The sequence below is a fragment of the Gallinula chloropus genome (assembly GCF_964237585.1).
Source record: "Gallinula chloropus genome assembly, chromosome: 4".
Taxonomy (NCBI): Eukaryota; Metazoa; Chordata; class Aves; order Gruiformes; family Rallidae; genus Gallinula; species Gallinula chloropus.
This window is the reverse complement of record NC_140088.1, coordinates 51,016,777-51,041,329: the sequence shown is the minus strand read 5'-3', so window position 1 is coordinate 51,041,329 and position 24,553 is coordinate 51,016,777. Positions and strand designations below refer to the sequence as shown.

General features: G+C 43.3%; 1 protein-coding gene across 1 annotated transcript in view; it reads right to left on the bottom strand.

Annotated features, from left to right (window-relative positions):
- Positions 1-230: 230 nt before the first annotated feature.
- The window catches only part of AFG2A (AFG2 AAA ATPase homolog A), a 205,677-nt gene continuing 181,354 nt past the window's right edge, over positions 231-24,553 (bottom strand). The window contains 1 exon segment of the mRNA XM_084263783.1: positions 231-511. Coding sequence (XP_084119909.1) covers positions 335-511 — 177 coding nt within the window. The 3' untranslated portion in view covers positions 231-334.

Here is a 24,553-nt window from a genome sequence, read left to right as displayed (position 1 = left end):
GTAAGGACGCTCTCTTTGCGGCCAAGAAGCTGCTGAAAACTGGAACCCGATGATTATTTTTTGATACACAGATATACACCCAGATCAACTGGCTTTAAACCAGCAATCCTGATCCCTCCAAAATGTAGATTATCCCACTAGAATTGTAAAATACCAAGTTTTGGGCGATATCTGTTACACTCAAAATCCCACACAGGCATTTATTACGACGATTCTGCACTTCAGTTAACTTCGGACACTCCACTCACAGTAGAAAATGGTTTAACTTTTGACAGCTTTACAAAGGAAACTTGCTATTCACACTGTGAACGAGGGTTATGTATTAATTTGCCTTTCAGAGTGTGTGCAGTCCACTTTGGCGCTGATAATCTGCATAAAACTGGATTAACGAATCGGGAATCCTTGGGGTCACAACAGTCAGCGCGTCCCGAAAGTGCTGTTCCACGATGGATTTGGCGTGTATGTCTTCCTGAAGAGCAAGAAGGGCAGCTTCTCTACAGACTGCTGCTATCTGCAAAGAAAGAAGAACAAAATAAAACCCACTCCAAAAACACAGCGTTGACATTGCAGAATATATTACACAAAAGGAAGAAAGCAAATGCTAGAATGTCAATATGCTCCAAATGCCAGGCACTCACAGGGACAGAGTTTCTCCAGCTTTTTTTTTTTTCCCCTTTTTTTTAATAATAAATGAGGCTGTGTGTGATCAGGACATCCAAGAACCAGGATACAGCTCAAAATTCAAACCACAGTAATGTTACATTTCATATTACAATACGTTGCAAATTAACTTGATAATCATATTACCTTGTGTTAGAACTCCCTGCAACACCTGATAAATTAAAACCCCAACAGCCAGCAGTACATTTTTCTGTCCCCAAAGCGCAAGAGCAGATAATTCCCAGGCTCCGCGGGCACTTTTCTTTCTCAGCTTTACACTGGGAAAGAAGTTAAAAACAATTAATTCAGAAAAGAAGGCTAGAAGGAGAGGGGTGTGTGGAAGGGGAGGAGGGTTAAGGTCTCATACCCTGCAATGTGTTTTTAAGCTCTCTGGACTTCAGACAGCGGAAACAGACTGATGCCAGTGTCACTCTAAAGACACATTACTGTGGTGAAAAGAGCTCACGGAATGAAAAGAGATATTGTGATTTCCAGTGCAACAGGGAAAACAGTGATTGATATTGACTGCTCCCTTATATCTGTAAATGAAAGAGCCAGCTGAAACACATTTGTCCAGCTATTCAGCATATTTTCTCTGTTTGTTCACTTACTGAAAAGAGTTTCCCCCTGCTTATGCTGTGCCAATGGTTGCCAAAGCCATTTAGTAGCTTTTTAGAGGATTTAGCAGCGTGTTTAGGAAGCTTTCACAAGAAAACACGCATGGATTTAGATGGCTTTGTCAAGTTACAACAATATTACTATTAGTTCTGTGCTGCTCTAATGAGCAGCGAAGCTAAACACTGCTGTTATGCATTTTAATGCTTTTCAGGACTGCAAAGATGGTTAAATGGGGAAGGGGAAGCGCAGTGGAGAGTGAGGGCACCAACTTCTTGTGGAGATCAGTAACACAACAACTAGAAAAGTAACATGACGATCTTGGTCATTCCATTCAGGTTTTTCCCTAAGTAGACAGTGTGGCTGTTTCCCTCTCTCTAACACAAAAATAAACCTACTTAAAGAAAAAAATCCACCCAATCCAGGTCAAATGCATGTCCCTCCCCTGCCTAGCACCAAACCCAGAGTTGTTTCAAAAAGGGCAAAACTCTTGACGGGAAAAGAGATCTCAAGTGGCCTGGACTCTAAATGTGCCGGGCTCTGAAGGAGGGAGACATTTCCCCTTGATAAAGGCAAGTTTTCCAGAAAGTTAAAAGACCTTCTGGGAGTTTTCACAGGCAGTAGTAAAAAACCCTGCAACCTAAAACACAATGTAGCAGGTTTTGACCGTCCTGTTCTGCTCACAGAGATCATCACCGATCCACAGCATCAAAATTATGAAGCAGGGTATCACTCCACCATAAGACATCCACTTGTTAGGAGCTGACAATGTTTTACTCAAGGAGAAGCTCAGGGAAAGACAGTCAAGTTGGCAGATCGGAAAAGGGAACACCACTATTGCCACCCTTATTCTTCCCTTTTCATTTGTACACTGATAGATTTAGGATGAATTTGTCCGTCAGCTGATACTTCTGGTGCTGCTTTTATGTTGTTTCTGTGCTCTGCTGAGAGTATCGGTGACAGCAATGATAACTTACCTCCAAAGGACTTTTTTGGTTTAATTTTGTTCTTAAAAACTGAACCCTAAGTTCTGCAATAATGAAAAACTACACGAGGAAGCTACAGAAAACTGTTTTTTTTTTTTGTTGGCTTCTCAGGAGAATTTGAGTTGCTTTTAAAGGAAGAGGAAATAATTTTAAGGCATGAACTCTTTTCCTGGTTACACTCAGAATTTCTGTGGACACAATTTTTTATATAATATTGAGTAATAAACAGCAGGCATTATGGCATGGCGTTTAAAATTTGGGCCCTTGTGTCTGGTCACAGAAGTTGTTTCCATTCCTTGGCTAGCCCAGAGTGTCGGGTTTCCGAGGCAAGAGATTCAACAAGGCAAGTTTGATTATTTTTCTTTATTCAGGTATGCCAACTTTAAAAAACAAAAAAAAGAGTCCTCACAAACATTCTCACCAGCTAGTAAAGCTAAATCACTCCTGGAAAGCAAACACAAGTAGAAATACAGCCACAGTGAAACGAGAGTGAATTCATTTGGTGAAATTTGCTGCATTGTTGGCCTAAGGTCTGCTGCTTTCTCATCGATATTTCTTGCCACAGTCAGGTTGGGGCACTCCTTAAGAGACAAGCAACTGCAGGGTTTGAAATTACATTTCTGTCTAGATGAAAAAGCAACGTAGATTGAGACAAGTGAGGCAACAAGGGAAGGTAGCAGAAGGGGTTTAACTGCACAGGAAGAAACCCAGTGACTTTGCAGCAAGGTACATATCCTTCCTTAGTGGCTCTCTGAAACCAGGGGCCGCACCTAGGTCATCAGGTGTAAAACCTCACGACAGACCTATTCTCAATGAATTCGTCCAACTGCTTTCTTAAATCACCTCTCCTTTTGGCCTCCACAACATCACCCTATAACGAGTGCCACGGTCTAATCACACATTGTGTAAACCTGTCCTTTGAACAAGTGCCTCCCAGTTCCTGCGTTACGAGAACGGTGATTCATCTGTTGTTCCCCGTTCACCTTCCCCATGTCTTTGATGATTTTACAGAGGTTTTTTATCTCATCCCCTTCTCAGCCTTTCCAAGCTGAAGAGTCCTCAGCGATTCAGTCCCCGCTCCTGCGGAACTCACCCATGCCGCAGCCCGCCTGCGTGAATAGCCTCTGCCTGCCTCTGTAAGTGAATGCAGTGAACCACCATTACCTGTTTGCCCGTTGCAAGGCAATTTTAAATTATTTTCAAATACAAATCCAATGGATGGCCACTTTTACCTTTTCAGTATTAAAAAAAAAAAGGTGCAGCCTTTGATCTCTCTGCGTAGTGAGGAACAGGAATGACGCCTGTTTCAAAGTCAGAATTGCAGCCTGATGTATTGAAGGAGAAAATAGATATCCTTGACTGCAGCTAAAGATAGAGTTGCTTTCAGCATTGACTGCAATGAAGACATTCAGGGATTGTGAGAAACAAGTGATTAAACAGCAACAGGCCAGGCAGCAGGTAATTAAGCAATAACAGAGGTGTGGGGTGCTATTGCAGCCAGCCAGGTGCAGCTGAATACTACTGACTCTAGAATATACCTTAGCTTGATTTTTAGTATCATTAGAAATGAACGTTTAACAAACACGATTCCCATTGTCAATGGAAAGAGAGCAAGTTAGTGACCTGCGCGTTAGTTTGCTGTCTGCAGTCCTCTCTTGGCATGGAAGTAATTTTGAATTCGTGGGTGAAAAACAGGTTATCATTTTCTAAAGGCCACATTTACCATCCAAATGAGTGCTTTAAGTTCAGAAAGTCAGTGATTAATTTAGAACCCTTCTTCTGAGGTCCCCAATGTAAGAAAGATGTGGAACTGTTGGAGAGGGTTCAGAGGAGGGCCACGAAGATGATGAGAGGGCTAGAGCACCTTCCCTACAAAGAGAGGCCTAGAGAAGAGAAGGCTGCAGGAGGACCTCATTGCAACCTTCCAGTACCTGAAGGGGGCATACGAACAGGAGGGGAATCAACTTTTTAAAAGCTTAGATAATGGCAGGACAAAGGGGAATGGACTAAAGCTAAAGGAGGGAAGGTTTAGATGAGATATTAGGGGGAAGTTCTTTACAGAGAGAGTGGTGAGGAGCTGGAACGGGCTGTCCAGAGAGGTGGTGGATGTCCTGTCCCTGGGGGTGTTCAAGGCCAAGTTGGATGGGGCCCTGGGCAACCTTGTCTAGATCATGCCTGGAGGTTGGTGGCCCTGCCTGTGGCAGAGGGGTTGGAACTCTGTGATCCTTGGGATCGCTTCCAACACAGACCATTCCATGATTCAAAGTGAAACAGGTGACAGTATCAAGTTATCCTGGTGCAAACAACATGAGTCCCAAAAAGAAACGGATTTACACCTAGTCATTCCCCATTTCACTCCCAGAAACAATAGAGAGCCTGGTGCCAGTTACCGTTCCCTGAAAAAACAGAATTCAGCCATAACCCATCTTTCTCAGAAACCAATGGTTATACCGGCTGATTCAGCTAGGCCGGTTCTCCCCCACTCTGGCATTAAGCGCCAACTGAAAGTCCTTTTCAGCTTCTTTGTATTTAAAGTGCTCTAAATAGCTTTAAAGAATCTTTTTTTTTTTTTTTTTAAAGAAAGAAAGAAAGAAATGAGCTTGTGTGTTAAAGCCCTAGGTATTTTCAAGAAAATGGTTTTGTTAGCGCGGGGTCTGCGAGGAACACCTGTGGATGCCGGGTTTAATTGGGCTGCAGCTGCCGGCACACAGTCATGGGCAGCCTCTGCCTGGCTTTGCATTGTGCTTCCTTTTCCCTCCTCCCCCCCTGCCTTTCCTTTATAACTTGCTCCTCCACCCCGCCAGTTAAAGTTGTAAGGGATTGTGTGTAAGAGGGATTAGGAGCCTGGAAACAGAATAGTACCCTGTGGTTTGTGAATAGCCCAAATTGCGGTGCTTCCTGGAGGAGAACTACCTGCGAGGCTGTGCGCCGTGCAGTGTGCGCCTGCTAGGCCACGTCAAAGGAAGGCTGCCTGCAGGTTTAGGGAGTTCGCTTTCCCGCTCTGTTAAGGACAGATAAAAGGTTCCTACATGGCGTTTTAACAAGAGGTGAATAACTCCTGGGTGAGGACATCTGTTTCTCACTTGGGCAAATTCCTACCCATATCAGGCAGACTGCCCCTGCGTCACAGAAGCTGCTCTTTGGAGAGCAACAGCCTCATCCCCACACAACCAGGGAAGCGGGAAAGCTCTCAGGAAGGCCTCACCTGGTTGAGGAAGAGATGCACATGGGTGCCCTTCCAAAGAAAGAAGAGAAAGTACATCGGGAGAAGATGCACTGCAGGCAGAGAGGCTAAAAGAAGATAGCAGGGAAAGGTTGCTGGCCATATCCTAAAATCAGCATAAATATCTCGATTCAAGGCATGTCCAGCAAGGCACTCAAGCAGTGCTGGGCAGAGATGCTAAATACCTCAGAGGTAAATGCCTCTAGGTTTTTGCCATCCCCAGCAGGTCACTCCTGCTGAAAGCGTGGGATGCTGCGGCCCCTCTTTCCCCTTCTCCTTTGTGCGGACACCACCCGCTGCAGGCTCCCATCCGTCTCTTGTGCTGACTCCGGTGCTAAGCTGGCCCTTTCACTACCCAATTCAATGCACCAGACCATCAGAAAACTAATCCGGTGGGGGGGTGTGTGGGAAGCAAAAGCGTTAGATTGCTGCTGGGGTATTGAGATAGACTCACAGGGGGGTTTTTGACGAGCACGGGAGGAGTGGCGAGCATGAAAATCATCTCTTCCTCCAGTACTGCAGAGCTGCTGGATCGCCTCCTGACATTTTGTGCTCACTTACCCTGTTTTAGCATCTCTGCGCTGCTTCTGATGCACACGGTGGTCTGCCTGAACTAGCTCAGGTACGCTGCATGATGATGGGCTGAAGCGATGTGCCCTAGATAACGCTCTTGTACTACATACAACTTTTAAAGATAAAAATCCTATTTTAAGATGTCAGAATTACCACATTTTCCTTAAAATGGGCTAAACTGAGAGGCTCTTAACTGGTTAGAGGCAGCATTTTTGATTATTTTCTAAAAGGCTTAAGTTTAGTTCTTACCTCAAGCTTCAACTTTCCCGTTTCATGCACGAAACAGATGAAATGTGGGGAAAAAAAGTTAACACACCTTTTTTCTCTTCTCTCAGAAGAGAGATTCTTACAGACCACTACAAAACTTGTTCTGTTCATGAGACAAAGTTTCCAATACTATGAAATCACGCTGTGATAAATTTTGATCTAAATTTGAAAGACAAAGCATTGGTCCCATATGTGTATCTCTTTATTCCACTCAATTGTATGATCTATGGATTTAAATGGGATGGATTATGCGCTTGGGCATTCTGCAAATGGAAAATAATCTCTTCTACCCAGAGAATGAAGAAGTATGGTAGCATCATGCTTTTCATATAGAATTCATTCACTCCTCAGACTCACGTTCTGTACCTACTAATAGAGGTCCAGAGTGGATTTACTTAATATATGATCACAACTCTATAAAACTTACCTCACTAAAGCGGATAAGGCACTCACGGGTCACAAAAGTGCCTCCCCAGTGAGACAGAGGGCTCTTTGATCTCTAAGAAATTATGTTTTAAAATGTTATTAGTTTTCCTCAAGTGCCTCTATCTATAAGGTTTTGTGTTCATGCGCACTGCCTCAGCACAGACGTGTTCTGATTTGTTTTGCAACCATCCTCTGTGATGATATCCTATAATTAACTATTACATTTTAGAAAAAGATAGACTTATTTCTTCTTTGTGTATTGAAGAGATCTTCAATATGAGCAGGCATTGGATAGTCTAAAACAGGTCTGTAGTGAAGCATCAGCACCTCCGCCATTCTTAAAAAGGACAGGTATTGTGTGTGTCTCTTGTCTCTGCTCCAACGGGCTGAGCAAGCAATCCACTGTTCCCTATTTCTTTAACGAGAAGTTGTTAAGGAAATGTAATCGAACAAAACCCACTCCTTCCATGGTGTCTCTACGTGACCTTAGCTCAGAACAGACCAGCCCAAACCTTCATTCTTTGACCTACAGTTGCTTACTCGCGTAGTTTTGCAGGTTGGTGTGTGTGTGGCCATGCACGTGGGTGCCCACAGGTGCCGAGGTGCTGCACAGGGACATTAATGTGGTCATGGTACCTGAACACATCAGCTCTGACCAGACGATGGTTCCCATTCAACTCCTTCCACAGTGGGGCTGCAGCAGAGACCAAGTTCTCCTCCTGCCTCTGCTCCTGGTTCCAGATAGAATTGCTGGGCTTCAGATTTACCTCATCTCCCTGCTGCAGTCAGCCAGTGCCACAGAGCCTGGCGTGGCAGCCAGGGCCTGAGTTGGACAACTGGATGCTTGCTTTTGTGGGACAGCAGCACCATGGCAATAACTAACAAGACAGCAGTGAATACAAAATGCTGTGTCTAGTTCCTCCTACAGTACCTGAGCACAGGTTGTGCCCAAGCAGCAGACACGGTCATGTGTATCAGTAGCTGTTATTATTCCATAAAGCTTAAACACGCCCAGAGGAGAGAAGGGAAGGATGAGGTATGTAGCCAAAATTAAGCATATGTATCATAACTATAGCACATGATGACAGCTAAAGAGAATAAACCAGAGCCTTCAGTGGTACATGTGAAGTGTCATCACACATACCTCTGCTCATCCCGACATGTCCTAACAGAGCGAAGCTTTGCCTGCATCTGCAAGCTTTCTTTTTTTTCTTCTTTCCACTCTCTCAAATATATTACTGGATGCGGTATCCTTCCAAGCAATATATAAAACATGTAAATTCCAACTTAACTTTTGTAACTACAAGCCCAAAATGTAGCTATTTTCCAAAGCACGCTCTGTCGATATGGCTCCCATCACTTTGGCAGAGACATGGCATAGCTACACCTTTCACAAAGGAATTCCGTAACAAAACGAGTTTTTACATGCTGGGACTAAATATTTTTAAACAGCACTCTCTGCCAACTTCGAGTTTCAGCTATATTTGTGCAACTAAAAAATAAAATAAAATAAAAAATAAAATCACACACATGTTTCTATATGAGATCGAGCTGCATTTCTGGTTAACCTCAGAATTATTTTGTTTTTATATAAACATTTAATGAGAAAGTTTAACTTCTTCCCTTCAATGAGGAAAAGGAAGCCAAGCCACTAGAAAAACAGCCTTTCTACACGTGCATTTGTGTGTGTGTGTGTGTGCACTTGTTTTAATTAAAAGTAATTAACAGAATGCCGTGTTCTCGCTCACAGTACGCCGTTGCTACAGAGGACCAGTACCCAGAGCCAACGCTATTTTGCTGAATGCCGCTAGCGAGACAGATTGAATTATGCAACTAAAAATGTAACACTAGAAGATGTGGCGGACATCATTGACTGCAGCTCTCATGGATTTCTCTCCAAAAAAGGAAAACAAAAGCAAAAAAAAAATACAAAACAGATTTGGCAGCTTCTACCTCATGAAAGCTATGGAAGCATAGGCATCAAGTAGTTGCTCACTTCCTTTTCAGATTTTGAGGCAGATAGATATGATGTTGGGCAATACATTTCAAGAAAAGAATGGTTGCACTCAATGAGCTTAAAGGTCTTTTCCAACTTAGTCATTCCGTGATTCTGTGATATTCCCCATTTCTGACAGGGATCTCCTGGAAGGAGGAGGGCTACGAAGATGATTAAGGGCCTGGAGCATCTCACCTACGAGGACAGGCTGAGTGACCTGGGGCTGTTTAGCCTGGAGAAAAGAAGACTGAGAGGGGATCTGATCAATGTTTATAAATATCTTAAGTGTGGGACACAAGGGGAAATGGCCAGCCTCTTCTCAGTGGTCTGTGGGGACAGGACAAGGGGCAGTGGCCTCAAGCTGGAGCACAGGAAATTCCGCACCAATATGAGGAAGAACTTTTTCCCGGTGAGGGTGACAGAGCCCTGAGACAGGCTGCCCAGGGGAGTGTGGAGTCTTTTTCTCTGGAGATATTCAAGACCCATCTGTATGCCTCCCTGTGTGACCTGTCCTAGGGAACCTGCTTTGGCAGGGGGGGTTGGAGTCGATTATCTTTGGAGGTCCTTTCCAACCCCTAAGATTCTGTCATTCTGTGAATTTCTTGCACTGAAAAATATTTCATGCCTTTGTTTCTCTCAAATTAGTAATTTCTTTCTCAAGTTTAATGTGGGACAGCAGCAGAGGCCTTAAACTCCTATCAAAAGAAAGCAAACAGAAGTGATTCTGCAAAAGGAATCACTTGTGCCCTCCCTTCCCTAAAAATATTTATTTTTTACGTCAGGAGAGCACAGCCAGTCTAGAACTGCCTTGCAACTGCTTTCACTTCCAGCAGCATTTCTCTTCCATTATATCACCATTTAAAAGTTGCTATAGCCCTACATTTTTGAATGCACCCAGAAAAAAGGAAATAAAAAAAAAATTTCATCACTTTCATCCTATCTTTGGAGCTACAGCACATACTATCTCTGATTTAGATCTCACAGAGCAGGTTAATAGCAAGTGTATTTGTAGTGCCCTACACATGAAATATCATCACACAACAAAGTAAAAGCAAACAAACTCAGTTGAAAATGGTGGCCAGAAAGTCTAGCAGATCCTCTGGACTCAGTGTTTTTGTGAATCTGGATACGGATCCTATGAAAATCTGAGAGAGATGAGTTCCTCCTGGGTCTCTCTGAAGCTGCTCACACATGCACATGCAGCCTGAGGTGAGGCAGGGAGTGAAAGAAGCCATTTGGTGCACAGGGTGTTTAGGTTACAAGATGATTAACGTCCTTAATGGAAGCTCTCTTGCTCTTTTTGTTACTGGGCTCTCGGTTCCTGGAAGGTGTGAGGTGTCTCCTGTGGAGTATCTTATTTCCTCAGCAGAGTGCTAGAGGAATTTCAGACTGTTTCTAAGTTTTCCTCTTGAAGCTTCCCATGGTACCCAACTGCTCGTGTTTCCCAAGAAAATGAGGGCGTGCCTGTATTCCAGGGAGGCAGAATACGGCTGGGATGACAATTAGACCTAGAAAGCAATGCTGTTAGCCACAGCTAGATGCCTCTGCATACAGTTATTGCTCCTTAAGGAGGAAGCAGAGAGGCTGGGAAAAATTTAAAATACTTTTTAACACAAGTTGAAGAGAAGAGAGAGGAGAGGAGAGAGGAGAGGAGAAGGAAAAAAGGGAAAGAAAACTTCCAGAAAAAGACTGGTATCACAAAGTCTTCTAGAGACTGTGAAAAATACAGAATAAAGAACAGAATGAGAGGGCATAAGGTTCAGGTTCAGTTTAGATGTTAGGAAAAAGTTCTTCACTGAAGGAGTTGTCAGGGCCTGGAACAGGCTGCCCAGGGAGTGGGTTGAGTCACCTTCTGTGGATGTGTTTAAAAGACGGGTAGATGAGGTACATAGGGATATGGTTTAGCATAGGACAGGAATGGTTGGACTCAATGATCTTAAAGGTCTTTTCCAACCTTGTGATTTTGTGAAAATGCTGAAATGCAGGAACTTGCAGTCAGAGCTGTCACTTACTCCAGTGAAAAGTTATGAGTGTCCAGATTAACCAGACATCTACTTTTGCATCGTTAATGTGAAAACTTCTCATCAGAGTGCCCTCCTGCAGCTGAGAAAACGGAATCCATGTCATGTCTGAAAGACACTTTAGTATTCTGGATAACCGGAGCTGCTACTCCAACTTAGGAAATTCCTCCTGTTTCTTCTCTTTCATGCTTGTAATCTCCTTCTCAGTTGTGCCACGTTATTGTAAAAACCTCCTTGGTCTCTTGGGTTTTCTCCCCCTCCTTCCCAGTCTAGGCAAGACAATGTAATGCAAATTTCTAGTGCTAGGAAGACTTAGAAAATGGGTCATTTGCATTTCTCTTCACTTAACAAAGTGTTATGTTCAAAATGCATCCTCAACATTTTTGCAAATATGCATAGGAGGAAGGCAGAGGAGTCTCCTTTCCCTCTCCTCTGGCTTGCATGCAGCTGGCTTTTTAATGTTAGCAGCATTTGAACTTTCCAGAAGTCACAGACTACCAGCGTGAGGCCAGGAACCCAAGCCCTGCAGAGAGGCATCTACCTGTTCCCAGCAGTGACAGATGGAGGCGAGAGGTGATGAACGTTTCACTGTAGGCACTGTTGTATATGGTGCTACTGTTTTCAAAGTCACTTGAGATAACAGCCAGGTGTTTCCCGCCTTTCCTGGCACCAGGAAGATTGGCCAGGACTGCGTCGAACACCAGAGCAGAGGCTGAGATCAAGGGAGGAGGGAACGATGCCCAAAGGAGCAGCTTTACCTGCAGCACAGCAGAGGATGCCACAAGAGCCAGCTGACAAAGGTCAACTAACAAAAATAAGGACCACAGCTAAAAAAAAGAACCCTTCAAAAGCCATTAAGAAAAGTGAAACTAGCAACAGGACAGGCCTGTGCAACCAAAGTGCTCCTGAGGCACCATGTTTGAGGGACAGTGACCAACTGAAGTTACCGTCAGGTTCCCTGATGGAAGATGCCTCTTGCCCTGGTTTACCTAGCAGAGCCTAAGCTCAGCCAAAGATTCTGACTCCCTCACCAGTATCCACTGGTAGAGAAAGGAATTCTGTCAGCTCTATTTGTCCAAGCAGCTACAAAGAGAAAGGAGGAGAGAAGGATGATGGGAACAACTATTATGGAAAGCAATAGGAAAGACGGACAGGACCCTTGAGCTGGGAGAGCTTTCAGCAGCAGGGAAGGAGAGAATGAGGAAAAACCCAGAACAATGCTGTGGGTTGTACAGATCCTAGCCAGCCCTCAAATCTATAGCCTGAAGAGTAAGAACAAAAAGCAGCCTTAGGCTGGACTGCGAACCTCTGTGCAAGCAATATGCAAGCGTGGGTCTTCAAAATATCCAGCAGTCTTTTTTGGGGGAAGCTGGGTGAATCCATAGGGAAAGCTCCTCTTCGCTGCAGTGCTCCTCTTTCGAGAACCTGCAGCACACGTATGCCTTCTCACGAATATCCATAAACATTTTACTATGCTGGATTGAGGGACCAAGTCATAAAATTGCACAATAAAGCACAACTGCTCCCCTCAGTGCCATTCCAGACTTTGGAGCAGGCCTGGACATCACCTAGCGGTCTACTTTGCATGGCACAGAAGTGTAGAGGAGGATACTAAGGATGACAGCATCCAACAGCATGCACCAAGTGGCCATGAGTAGAAGAGGCTGGAAACAAAGGACACCTTAATTACTGGGAAATGCTGACACTGTCTGTAGCTCACACTGCTCTGTCTTCCTAGCGTAGATTTCTATAACTGGTATTGACCCCTTGTCAAGAGATGAGTTCATAAGAAGGCTCATGTGCACGAGAAAGCGCGAGCTTTCCACTTCCCGATGTATTTGCTCATTTTATGTGAGAAGCGGAAACTAGGACTGGGATGGCAAGTTTCCCAGTCCCTCTCCAAACACAGTAAAAGATGACCAAAAGAATGAAAATAGCACATAGAGGATGCCACCACAGAAGCACTGGTTTCCACACCAAACCAAACCCCAAATGCTCTTTGCTTTCCACTTTGTAATTATAAAGTATTGTGAAGATCAGATGTCCTTCACATTTCCTACCTGATAGAAAATTTAGTATTTTTCATGGTATCTAGAAGACTTTGTGATATCAATCATTGGCTCTTTATGCTATGAGCAAGTTTTACACGCATCAAACATCGTGTGGAAGCTGGATTTCATTGTTTCCTTTCACTGGTGTGCCACTGCCCAACTGGAACCTACCTGAGCAGGCTGAATTTGTGTTGGCGCTGGTTTTAGCCAATAGAGAGCACATGAAGTGCCTCATCCATGTGTTCACAGGCTGCATGAGAAGGTGCAGGTTGGACAGCCCAGCTGGAATTGAGAAAGCCTCGCTCAGGCATCTCCTACCTATCAAGTGCGATAATGAACTACAAATGAAATACTGTAACTCTGCAATACTTGGTAGTGGGCACAGCATCACGGCGACACTCCAGCACTGGAGTCTTCTACCTCCCTGTACCCCAAACACACAGAGCATAGCAGCCATAGCATCAGAGAGCCCTGAAATGATCTTGCTCTACATCATTAAATACTATTTTTCTAAATTAAAAGGCCACAAGTAAGTCACGTCGTATCCATAAGCACATGTATGCCACAGGCCTCTCCCCTTCCAATATTTCCCTCAGCTGTGGATCATTCAAAGTCTCATTGAATAAATATTTAAGGGTTTTTTTCCTTTTTTTTTTTTTGGTAAGAGGAGGACCTTCCACCCCTCAGTGGACACAGTATTCAAACCACACAGCCAAATATTATATGATGTCCTTTCCAGAGTTAATTTTTAATTTCCTGACTCTTCTGCATGAGAAATTTTCAAATTGCCTTGGCAGTTACCTCACGGCATGTGCAGACCTAATTGCAGAAGTGAATGCAGAGTCAGCCCAAATGAAAACCTCCGGACTAACAGAAGAATTTCTGCAGAATTAGTTAGTCGGTTGAATTAAGTTCCAGAGCACACCGCAGCCCAAGAAACGCTCGCAAACCTAACGCAAACAGTGCAAACCTTTCTTGCCCCAGCCTGCTGTGCAGTAAGGGGAGGCAGGTGCCTTCAGCAAGTCGCTCAAAAACCCTGATGCTTTTCCCCTTTCGTTTTTTAATGCCACAATTCATAACGCACAGATGTTGTGTGCAGCTATAAATCTTGGCACCCTCTGCCGTTACAGGAGAATTTCCCCTGGTATTCAGTTTTCTTTGCTTTTACCTTAAGTCACCCTAATCACGCTGACATCTACTATCGATGATTATATTAGCCCTAAAAGATCCTTAAACAAATGAAAAGGACTGACTTCCACTCCTAAAGTTCTGCTTCCAATTTTCTAAAGGAAATTAAATAATGTATAAATCAAATGCTGGGCGCAGGCCCAGGCAGCTGAACATCGCTTTGTCCTTTCAAAGTGAAGAGGAAGTGTCTGCTACAGAAGGGACAAGCCAAGAGAAATAAAGCTTAACCTCAGCTCCATATGAAAGTGATTTGGGATAATCAGGGGAATCTGCAAAAAGGTTAAAACGGGGACCACATACTAACAGGAGAACTCTACGCGATGATCAAAAATACATCAAGAGCTGACCTTCACCTGGGGGAGCCACACAGCCCTGGCAGTCTGTTACAATGGTGTGGAGTTTGAAGGGCAGGAGGAAAAAAAAAAAGAGATGAGGAAGAATTAAAACGAAAATATCTATTTATAGCTGGCATTTGTCATGTCATGTTAATCTTATCTCTTTTTTTTTTTTTCCCCCACTTTGCAAGATTTATAAATAAGTACTGCCTGACAGCCTTATAGCAAGCCAGCCACGCAGCAAACGTATGCGCTGCTTCCCAGCTCTCTGTTAGCTAATACGTACTACTTAGATTATTAAGTCAGCCACGGGGGGACTTCTTAATTTATGTACTACTGATGGACTGCTGATCCTCCTCTTTAACACAGTATATATCTAGAAACCACTAACAGCGTGCCAGATATATACCTGGCATTATTTCCTGAGCGAGCAATTGCTTTAATCACCACAAGGCATTTCTTCTTAAAACTATTTGGAACAGATGTATTCCATAATATGATTTCTCTATTAAAAGGAGATACTGTTCAAGTTTACGCGGCTTCAAGAATAGTTTACACTGACATTTCTGTGCACAGAAGAGCAGGTTTGAAATCTGAGATCAGCACCGGACATATAATTAGGGTCAACGTAACTGTATTTTCCCAGCCCAAACTTTGATGGGGAGAAAAGACATGACGTTCAGCTCTTTGTGCTGTACACACTCGGCTATTTACAAAATCTTCTTTTCCTCACCTTCAAAAGATACAGAGTATTTTAGATGCAATGCAATCGGCCCTTAAAACTTAGCCAGTGGAAGTGTCTAGTCTTTACACTTTCCCAAGAAACCAGCAACATTATTTTCCGTGCTGTCCTTAGGCAGTTGTTTGGTCTGTCACAGTGCTGAGTAGCTGGCAAAGCAGGAGTAGCCACGTAACACTTACATATACACGCGAATTCAACAGACATCCTGCCTAGCTGTTGCAAACATGTCAGCAAATGCTTCACTGTTTAAAAGGAAAAAAAAAGCAAAGCCCCAAACAAAACCACTATGGATTTCTTTCCCTTTTTAGAAGCCAAGTCTGTATATACCCTCTTATTTTATAGTTATTTTAAATTTAAAGTAGGTAATGAGTGTTATCAGCATTTAAATATCAGGATACAAATTCATCCGAAGGTTACACATGCTTGATCGAGAAGAACCAACAGGTTACTGGGTTCACAATCTGGTAATTTACCAGCAAGTACCCTCACATTTCATGAGAGCTATAAAGGATTAGAACAGGCCTCAGGAACGCTATTTTAGTATAAAGAGGCAATTCAACTGTCGTGAGCGTGGCGATTCTCCTATCCACCTCCCTGCTACCTCCTCTCCGGACAGACCCCCCACCAACGAAGCATTAGCTGATGCTAAGGCTGTGTTTAAAAAAGCAAACCAAGCAAAGGAACTCAGAGGCTTTAGTGGGACCACAGGGCTCTATACAAACACTACTAGAATAAACTCTGTAAAGACCTCCAAGTTTCACATCACTTTGTCTCTGCAGGTTACCAAATATCAATAACAAGAAGAAAAAAAACAAACCATAAAGAAGGATGGGAAGAAGTAGGAAGTTTTTACAGAATGTGGTTGTTTGCCATCCTTGAATTTAAACAAAACCAGACACACAATATGTTACTCACACATGAAAAGAGGAGAGCCAGAAAGGGAAGGAGAGACTTCTTTTTTTTTCCCTCCTCTCTCCTTGTATCAAGAAAGCACACAAGCATCTGCTTTGTGTCCCCTGACGTCAGTAAACACAACTGAAGTGAAGCACACGCTTAAATATGTTGCGAAACACTTATCTGCTTTTAATAATTGGAAGCTAAATGGAAGCTATAAATCAATGAGCAGAACCATTTCAACCAACAAACAGGACATCTTTCAGCTTTAACGTGATGGCACTTACTGGTTCTGCAAAACTTTGCAGTCAGTAGTACCCATTATTAGGATGAGAGAGTTTCTAGTGCAGGATTCAACCAATCAATTTATGGACACTAAACAATGTGCGGTGGTAACAGCAGGTAGTTGCGATCAATACCAGTGTGCTACATTTCTTTGGTGCTTCCTATCTTAAACACAGCGCTGACATTAAATGGTTTAACTATTCCATGCAAAGCACCCATTGGAAGTAGTGGCATCCTGGGCTCCCAAACTCCCATGCGGTATGTATTTAACACAAGGATCTTCTGGAAACTATGATCTTTGTTCTCAAACTCACCCGAATCTTCTGTTGGTGAGGTGTAAACCTTCTGCATTTCACATCTAAGCTTGTTAAACACCCATCGAAAAAAGCGAGAGGCTTCCCCCAAGAGCCACAACACACGCGGCCAGCAGGCAATAGAGCAGTCACTATGGAGTTCTACCTAGGTTTTTAACTGCTGATGTCTCCAGAACAGGGAATAGGAAGAGATGTGAAGATCTGGTACAAGGCTACTCATCCCTGATGGATAATTTTGCTAAGGCTGCTGGGCTGGAAGCTGTGGTTGGCAGCTCAGACAGTGTGTGGCTGGGCGGGAGAGGTATGGGCTCTTCCACTGGAGCATGGGAGACATTGCACACCGGGGACCCTGGCAAAAGGGGTTAGGCAAAAGTCGCTTGAAACAGGAGTCAGCCATTTGACTTACCATTTTTCTAAGGGTCTGAATGCAGGATTGCAGGTCTTGGGCTCTATCACAGATGTAATTTTTCATCAGCTAGCAAGCTCTGCTGATACCTGGGACGGCTTCCCTCCCTGGGACCAGTGCTTGTTCACATCCTAATCTTTATTAGCTCCCTGGGACAGACTCCAGTTTGTTAGATCCTGTACAGTAATGTCCACGTACATGTGTCGAGTTCATACAGGTACTCATTTTAAAATTTATCACTTGCCTACTGGAAAAAACAAGACTTTGAGGTCACAGCCGCTTATTATTTAAGGACAGGATACTGCCTCTAACATCTCTTCTCCTCATAACAAATTGCGGGCTGAGAAGCAAAAGCAGCCTGACCCAAAGCTGAACAAGCGTCAATACATAATTGAAACGGGCACAAAGGAATGCGGTGAGGATGCGGCAGCAAGGCACAAGCCTGACTTGCCTGTCTCCAGAATATCCCTTTGCCCAGGGCTGGCCTGTTCTGCCCATGGGCAGCAGAGGGTGAGAGCAGTCACTGGGATACCTGGCATGGCAGGGGCTAGTCCCAGGGACTACCGTGGGAACTACCGTAGTGGGACCTCATTCCTCAGTAGCAGGCAGGACTGGGCCCTACAGTAACAATTTCCAGCTTTCCTGAAGTTTACTCATCCTTGGGACAATTTATCTGCTGGCGTAAGTCCCTAGGGGAATGTGCTGGCAAATACTTTGGCCTAACAGTTTCAGATGGATTTCTGTAGCATCATCTTTGCGTGGCTTTGGGAAGACTATTTGTATATCCTGCTGCAGACCTTGCAGGAGCAAATACCAATTCTGCAGGAAGATTTTGACTACATAACTGTTCTTTCAAGATAAAATAAGAGGACTGCAGACCACGGGCAAAAAAAAATCCAGAAAAATGTTTAACAAATATGGAAAATTAATGCTCTTCTATATATTGTTTTCTGAGTTATTAGCACCTGAATCTTCTCCATGGCTGAACATGTATTAATGAGCTGGAAGACAAAGCGATCTAATCAGAAGAGATCAGCAGTAATTTATCCTGCAGAAGATTTACATGCAGCAGCCATGTGTGTTTGTTTATGATCTCTGCATCTGGTAATGAGTTTTTGACATGATGGAAAGATGTGGTAGAATAATGCACTCTTCCTCACACTAATTAATGTTCTACTTAATCTTGGAAAAGACACTTTAAAGAATAAACACTAATTTTTCAGCAAACCATGAAGAATAGTTAACAACTGAAACACATAGCATAGGCCTAAAAACTGGTGTAGCAACCTCACAAGCATTAAGAACAGTGAGATTTTCAACTCCCAAAGTACCACCTGAAGAGCGTGTGTGCACGCATACCTCTCCAACACTGCAAACAGAGAATTAATGTTTCAGGTGTTTTCCTGAAAGAGAAGCAAGCACATACATTCTCCCCTTGCAGAAGTTTTCCTTCTGCATCACTTCAAGGTCAACAAGCCTTAGATGCCTGCAGAGACGATCAAAGCCCGCTTTATAATCTGAAGGAATGACAAAAACCACGAGGAGATGGCAGAGCTGAAATATTCCCCATCATCCACACACTGGGTGTTAAACTAACCCGTGTATAAGTTACCTACAGTAACAGTGTTAGCCATCACCTCTGACCTCCTTCTGACAATGATAAAATAAGCAGTAAATCACAATTTCCACGAGTTACATGGCCAGGAAAAGCAGCCAGTGCAAAGATGGTTACACACAGGGTCCCCGCTGTTTGCCCCCAGGGCTGGCTGCTGCGGGTATGGGGGGGGGGAAGTGCAATGGGGCTTTGGTGTCCTCAGCTTCCACTGAAGTCATTCCATTGCTTTTAGTCACTTCACCAAGACCATGTCTCCACAGGATGTTATGCTGGAACAGCTACTGCATTTACATTCACACCCTATCTCATTCCAGGATAACTTCCTCAGGTTGACATGCCCTCAGAAGTACAAGAAAGAGCATTCGTCTGTGGCTGTGTTTAGCCCTAGGCTGAAGTCTCACGAGGTTAACAGAGAATAGAGATTTGGCTTTATCTTATAAACCGTGCTAATATATATATCACCACCCTTTGGACTGCAACCAACTTCTCTCTAATCTCTCAATCATTTCCCACAGAACACGCGTACTTTCTTTAGCCCACGAAGGAAGGGAAGTATGTTAGGAAAATCAGAGGGATTGCAGGGCACAGAAAGCCTGTGCAAGCTGCATCCAAGAGCAAATTTCCCAGCCTAAGATACCAGAGCTACAAAACAGTCCCTTTCAGTGACTGAGAAACTACCACGGTGGCTGAAAGAACAACTGCTTAGGCTACAAGTAGCAAGGAACAACTCTGCAGAGCCTTGGGACTGATTACCCAGCTCGAATCAAAGGTAAGTCAGGTAAAATAGATAAACATGGAGCAAATGAATTGAGACTTATGCTTTTCATGTATATTCGAGTGACTATGTCAAAATACGGTTTCTCCTGCCAAGCGCAACTCCTACCCTCCCACTCATACAGCCAGCATACAAAGTCGGTAACTCGGGGGTTCTCTGCTCTTCAGCTGCAACAGAAAACATCGTACTCACAGCTCCAATCCCTAACCATACACCACAGAGACCATCTGCAATGTCCCCATCTCCCTGGTTCAGGCTTCCCACCCCCAGCAGAAAGGACCAAGCAGAGAACTATGTGTCTGATCGGGATATTCTGGACAATACACCCTGTGAGGGATAACCAGGTGAGGTCAGGAACGACAGGAATGGCAAGCTGTTGAAATGGAACCAGTGGTTCCCTAAAACCAGTTTGGTTTCAGGAAATGCGTGTGTGGACTGAAGTCTGCAGAGAAGCACCAGCCTCTGCTGCAGCACCAAGTGCAAGCAAATGGCACATCATCTCTGGAGGTGACCAGCTTTCCTTGTACTTCCATCACCACTTTCCTGATAAAGATTTTAATCATGGTTTTGTCTCTGCCTGTACCTCAGGGGGGTTCCCTGGTCTGCAGAACATCTTTGTTCCTCTTAGACTAACTTGTTCTTTTCTTTGCTTCTGAGAGAAAACTAGTTAACAGCTTCAAACGGCGGAGGGCTGCAGTTTTAGTGCTGGAGAATCCCCACTCACCCACTGCTTCTCTTTCCTCAAGACCTCTCTATCTGATTTACTGTTTACTTAGAGACCATATGGGAAACACGTCAGGAAAGCATGCATCCGGGTTCATGTTCAGAATAAATACTTTTTATGACTATTCCCATGACCTGCAGCAATAGAGTAGATTAGTCACCCACAACTATGTATAATGATACAATCATTTAAATACATTTTCAAAACAGAGTATGTTTTAAGATACAGATCAACTACACACTCCTCTATAGGCGTTCAAGCATCTATTTCCTACAGCTTTACCGTTTCCACTTGAGCTAGAAAGCTTTTCTGGAGTCCGTATAAACGTTAAGAACACAAAACATGTGGGTCCACATGGAAGAGCAGCCCGCAGAGTATTAGTGCTACCTGGTCTGCTTGGTTTTCTTGGCAAAAGAATGATAAAAATCAGCAGGAAAAGAGTTAAAAAGAGATATGGATGTTGAAGCAAAGGTGCCCTTCCACCAACATGTGCAGAAAAACCCAAACATTGTTCTTATTCTCCGCATGTTCCAGAAGCTCCCTCTAATTTTAGGTTAATCCAAAAGCAAAATCATAAAAGCTTTCTGCTTGGGAAATATTCTATACCATTTAATCCAAACCATTTAATCCAAACCCAAATAAAGAAAGGGTCAAATTCAACCTCACCCATTGCTCTTAGCAACAAAATTGAAAGGAAACCTGAAAAATCATTTTGAATTGAAATACTTCAAATAATTTTCATCTGAAACATTTTGAATTCTATTTCTAATGTAAAAAATTAAGACAGTGAGACAAAGCTAAATAAATTATTCAATTTAACGTTTCTAAATTTGTTTTTACCAGAAGAAAGTCTAAAGCAAAATTTAAATTAAAATTAATTTGAAGTTAAATTAATGCCTGTAATAACAGCGTTGTTTTTCCATGTAAGCAATGAGACAGCTGCCCCCTGCACCACTTCATCTTATTCAGGATTTTTTGCTTTGGTTTGTTTTTTTCCTTTGTCATCAACTTCTAGGTTGAAGAAAAATCTGAGGTGCCCCTTTTGGCTTTGGGAAAGGGTTGTGATGATCTTTTAAGAGTTGTAGCACATGCAACCGCCAGGAGTGAAGAATCCTGGCGGCTCTCCCCCACCTCCACTCCCATACACTGTCCGACCCCACAGAAGCCGGCAAGCTCATCAACAAGTGTATCTTCAGAAAATCTCATCGGCCAAACTGGCTGATTGCATCACATTATGACACATAACTAGAACACACAAGAAATCTTCCCTTTGTTAAAATCGTACGCAAAACACGACAAAGTACAGGGATTTCACAAAGTTGCTCGGCTTTTTATGGCTATTTTTTAAAATGAAATTTAAGGTTGGGTGTTATTTGTACAGGCAAATGTTGGGATCTTGTTGTAACCCTCTGAAAAGGAAAGGGGGGGTGGGTTTTTTTTTTTTCTTTTTAAGAAATGCTTTCCCCATATGTTTCTGAGACACCCTGCGGTGCGCTGTGACATCTTCTTCCTGTCTCACCGCAACACTGCAGCTCAGCAGAGCACTCCAGCAAATGCTCAGCTGTAAGCACCTGAGTAACTCTCCTGCTCAGCAGCACAAAGGATCCTGAAGGGGAAAGGACTCGCCCTCAGTTTTTGAAGGGAAGCACATGGTGAACAGCCTTCCCGAAGCCAGGCCTTTCGGTACGCTTGCTGTCAGGCGCACGCAAGCCCATGGTATCGACCACGCTGCACAAAGTCGAGCTGTTCCCGGAACAGGCAGCGATCAATCTCTGCCGGCAGGCTGGCCGCCTCCTTTGCCAGCTCTCCACTTGAACTTGGAAAAAACGTGGTATCTGGAAAGTTATTCAAAACGGCAAATTTCCTTTCAGTGGGTTTCTTGTTGTTCTGCTTGTTTTGGGGGGGCGGAAGGCTGGAGCGGGAGGAGTCATTACCCGGTGAAAAGCAAAAAAACACATTTTCATGTGCGATTACTTACATTAATATGTATCGTTTTACATACATAGTACATCTACATATGGAACCTATTATTATTGAGGAAATGTTTTTTTAATGAGGAAGACCAAACAATACTTAAGAGAGAAAATGTTCAAACCAATGTTAATTTGTAGCAGAAGTAACGAAGTATTTTAATAAAACCCAGTAAAAAGACGGGCCTTTGTATGCAGGATCAGCCCAGTCCTATGTTTACACCTTGAGAATAGGATTCAACTTGCAGAGTTCCTCCAAACTCTGTGAACCTAAGCTGAAATTTAAACTCTGACTTTGTCCAGGAGTTTTTTAGGAGTAAGACCAGTACTCCAGCTCTACGCAGAAACATAGATAGCTCACTCTATTTCTGTTTTCCGGATCCAGACAAGCACGCTTACTACGTCCAGTTTTTTCAGAGAGCTTGTGCCTACCCTCTCCCTTCCTAGTCCCCAAAACTCATCCAAAAATAAAATTTAAAAAAATATAAAAATGCCCCAAAACAAGAAGGGGTGGGGGATTTAGGTAACACAACCCCTCGTGTATAAATGTAGCTAATTATATTCTCAATTGCTGATCACTGTTTCCTCTCTCTCTCCTTGCATGCTGGGGTTAATTAAGCTTTCCTTCAATGTTGCAGAAGAAGTAAGAAGAAACAAACAACAATAAACCTCACTGTTTTAAATGAAAAAAAAATAATATCTGGTGCTGAAAAGTCCTGGCAGGCTAAACATTAGTACAATAAAACTGCTGGGTTTTATATGGTAAGAATAAAGTGACTAAAAGCTCTCTGCTTTAAAAATGAGAGACTTCCAAGAAAGACCGTTCATTAAAGGAAAGAGGTACTTTCTTTCAGGAATCATCTCAAAACCAAGGATGAATTATTAGTATCAAATATAAACCTCAAAATAGACTCCCTCTGTTATCACAATGAAAATATTACTGTGTATTTGCTTTTCCTGCTAAATGCTATTGGTGGTGTTCTGACTGGAACAACCCGTTCTGCGCAGATCCTGACTGGGCTAGGACTGGACTAGGTTTATCACCCTAACGCCAGTAACGTGGCTTTGTTTGCCTTGAGAAACCGTAGTGTGAGCAATGAGTGCAAGAGGATGCTGCACAGGTCTCCCCGCTGGCTCTTTAGGAACCCCAGGACTGTGAGACCAGCAGCTTGTGTGTTCCAGGGAGCTCCCACTGGCTGTGGCTTCAGTCACTGGTATGTCACTGGCCGCGGCTGCTCTGTCACTGGCCGTGGCTCTCACCACTTACATTTCCTTGCTCTTTATTTACTCATCAAGCCAAAAATTTTAAGCAATTTTCTGCTAATAGGTCAAACTACCTCTGCTCTATTAATATTTCTTTATTTTATTATCAAATTTTTTAATGTATCAACTTTCTAACCTCCCTTGCTCTGTTTTCCAAGTGCCTCTTTCAATGACACAGTGTCAGGAAGGCAGTGAAACCAGCTCCAGCCACCTTGTACTAGCTTGATGTGACCTACTGGTAGCATCCCCCTGGAGCCAGATATCCCAACAACTGTGTCTGGAGAAAAACACAATTTGTCGTCATGCCCCAAAGGTAGTTTAAATGTAGGTTCTGAATCCAAATCTGCACAGTGCAAAAAAGAGTCCTACTTCGTATGTGGCAAGAAAGAAGGTAAATTATAATTTCATCTGTTACTTCGGGAGCACACAGATATTATTGAATGTGACACCAAAGGCCTTCTGAGACTTATGTAACAGCAGATGTCACCTTTTAGATGTCACACGGGCGTAATTTCAGGCTTTCATATATGGTTTATTCAATACCAAATACGAGACAAATGATTTGTCAAATTCCCAAGAAAGAAGAAGCCAATGAGAAAATCCAACCTGTCTCCCAGCAAGTCCAGGAATGTTTCAAATGAAAAGTAGACTGGTAAAAGAGAGATTTATGACCACATTTTCTTACCACTATGGTTTATAATTACAGCAAGCCTTCCTATCATGCTCCACGTGGTACTTTCACCAAGCATGACAGGTTCACCTGGATTTCCACTCGCAGCCTGCATGCCTTTGACGCCACATCTCCATAGCTGGTTTCTACAGATGGAGCTGTTTTTGAAAGAACTTACTGGGCAGCAATAATCTCACAGGGGGTGGTGGGGGGAAGTTTTCTGCTTCAAAAAAAGACGCAGATTTATTGTTCAAAGTCAGGTTGATCCTTACTGTGCCTACAGTCACATTGAGGCCACACTGAGTTGTACGTAACTTCAAAACACCAATGAAAAGGAGGGGGAATCATCCAGGCACAGTCCCTCCCAAACAGATGTAGCCATATCTCACAGTAGAAATCCATAAGCAGGGATACAGAAAGACCTGGAAACCTCTGCAATAACTTAGCTTGGGACTGAACGAAATGGGCCATGCCTACTCTTTGATGCCATCAAAGAACAAAGGGTTTACTTGGTCATGGAAAAATAATTTTTGCTGTATCAAAGTCTCATCGCG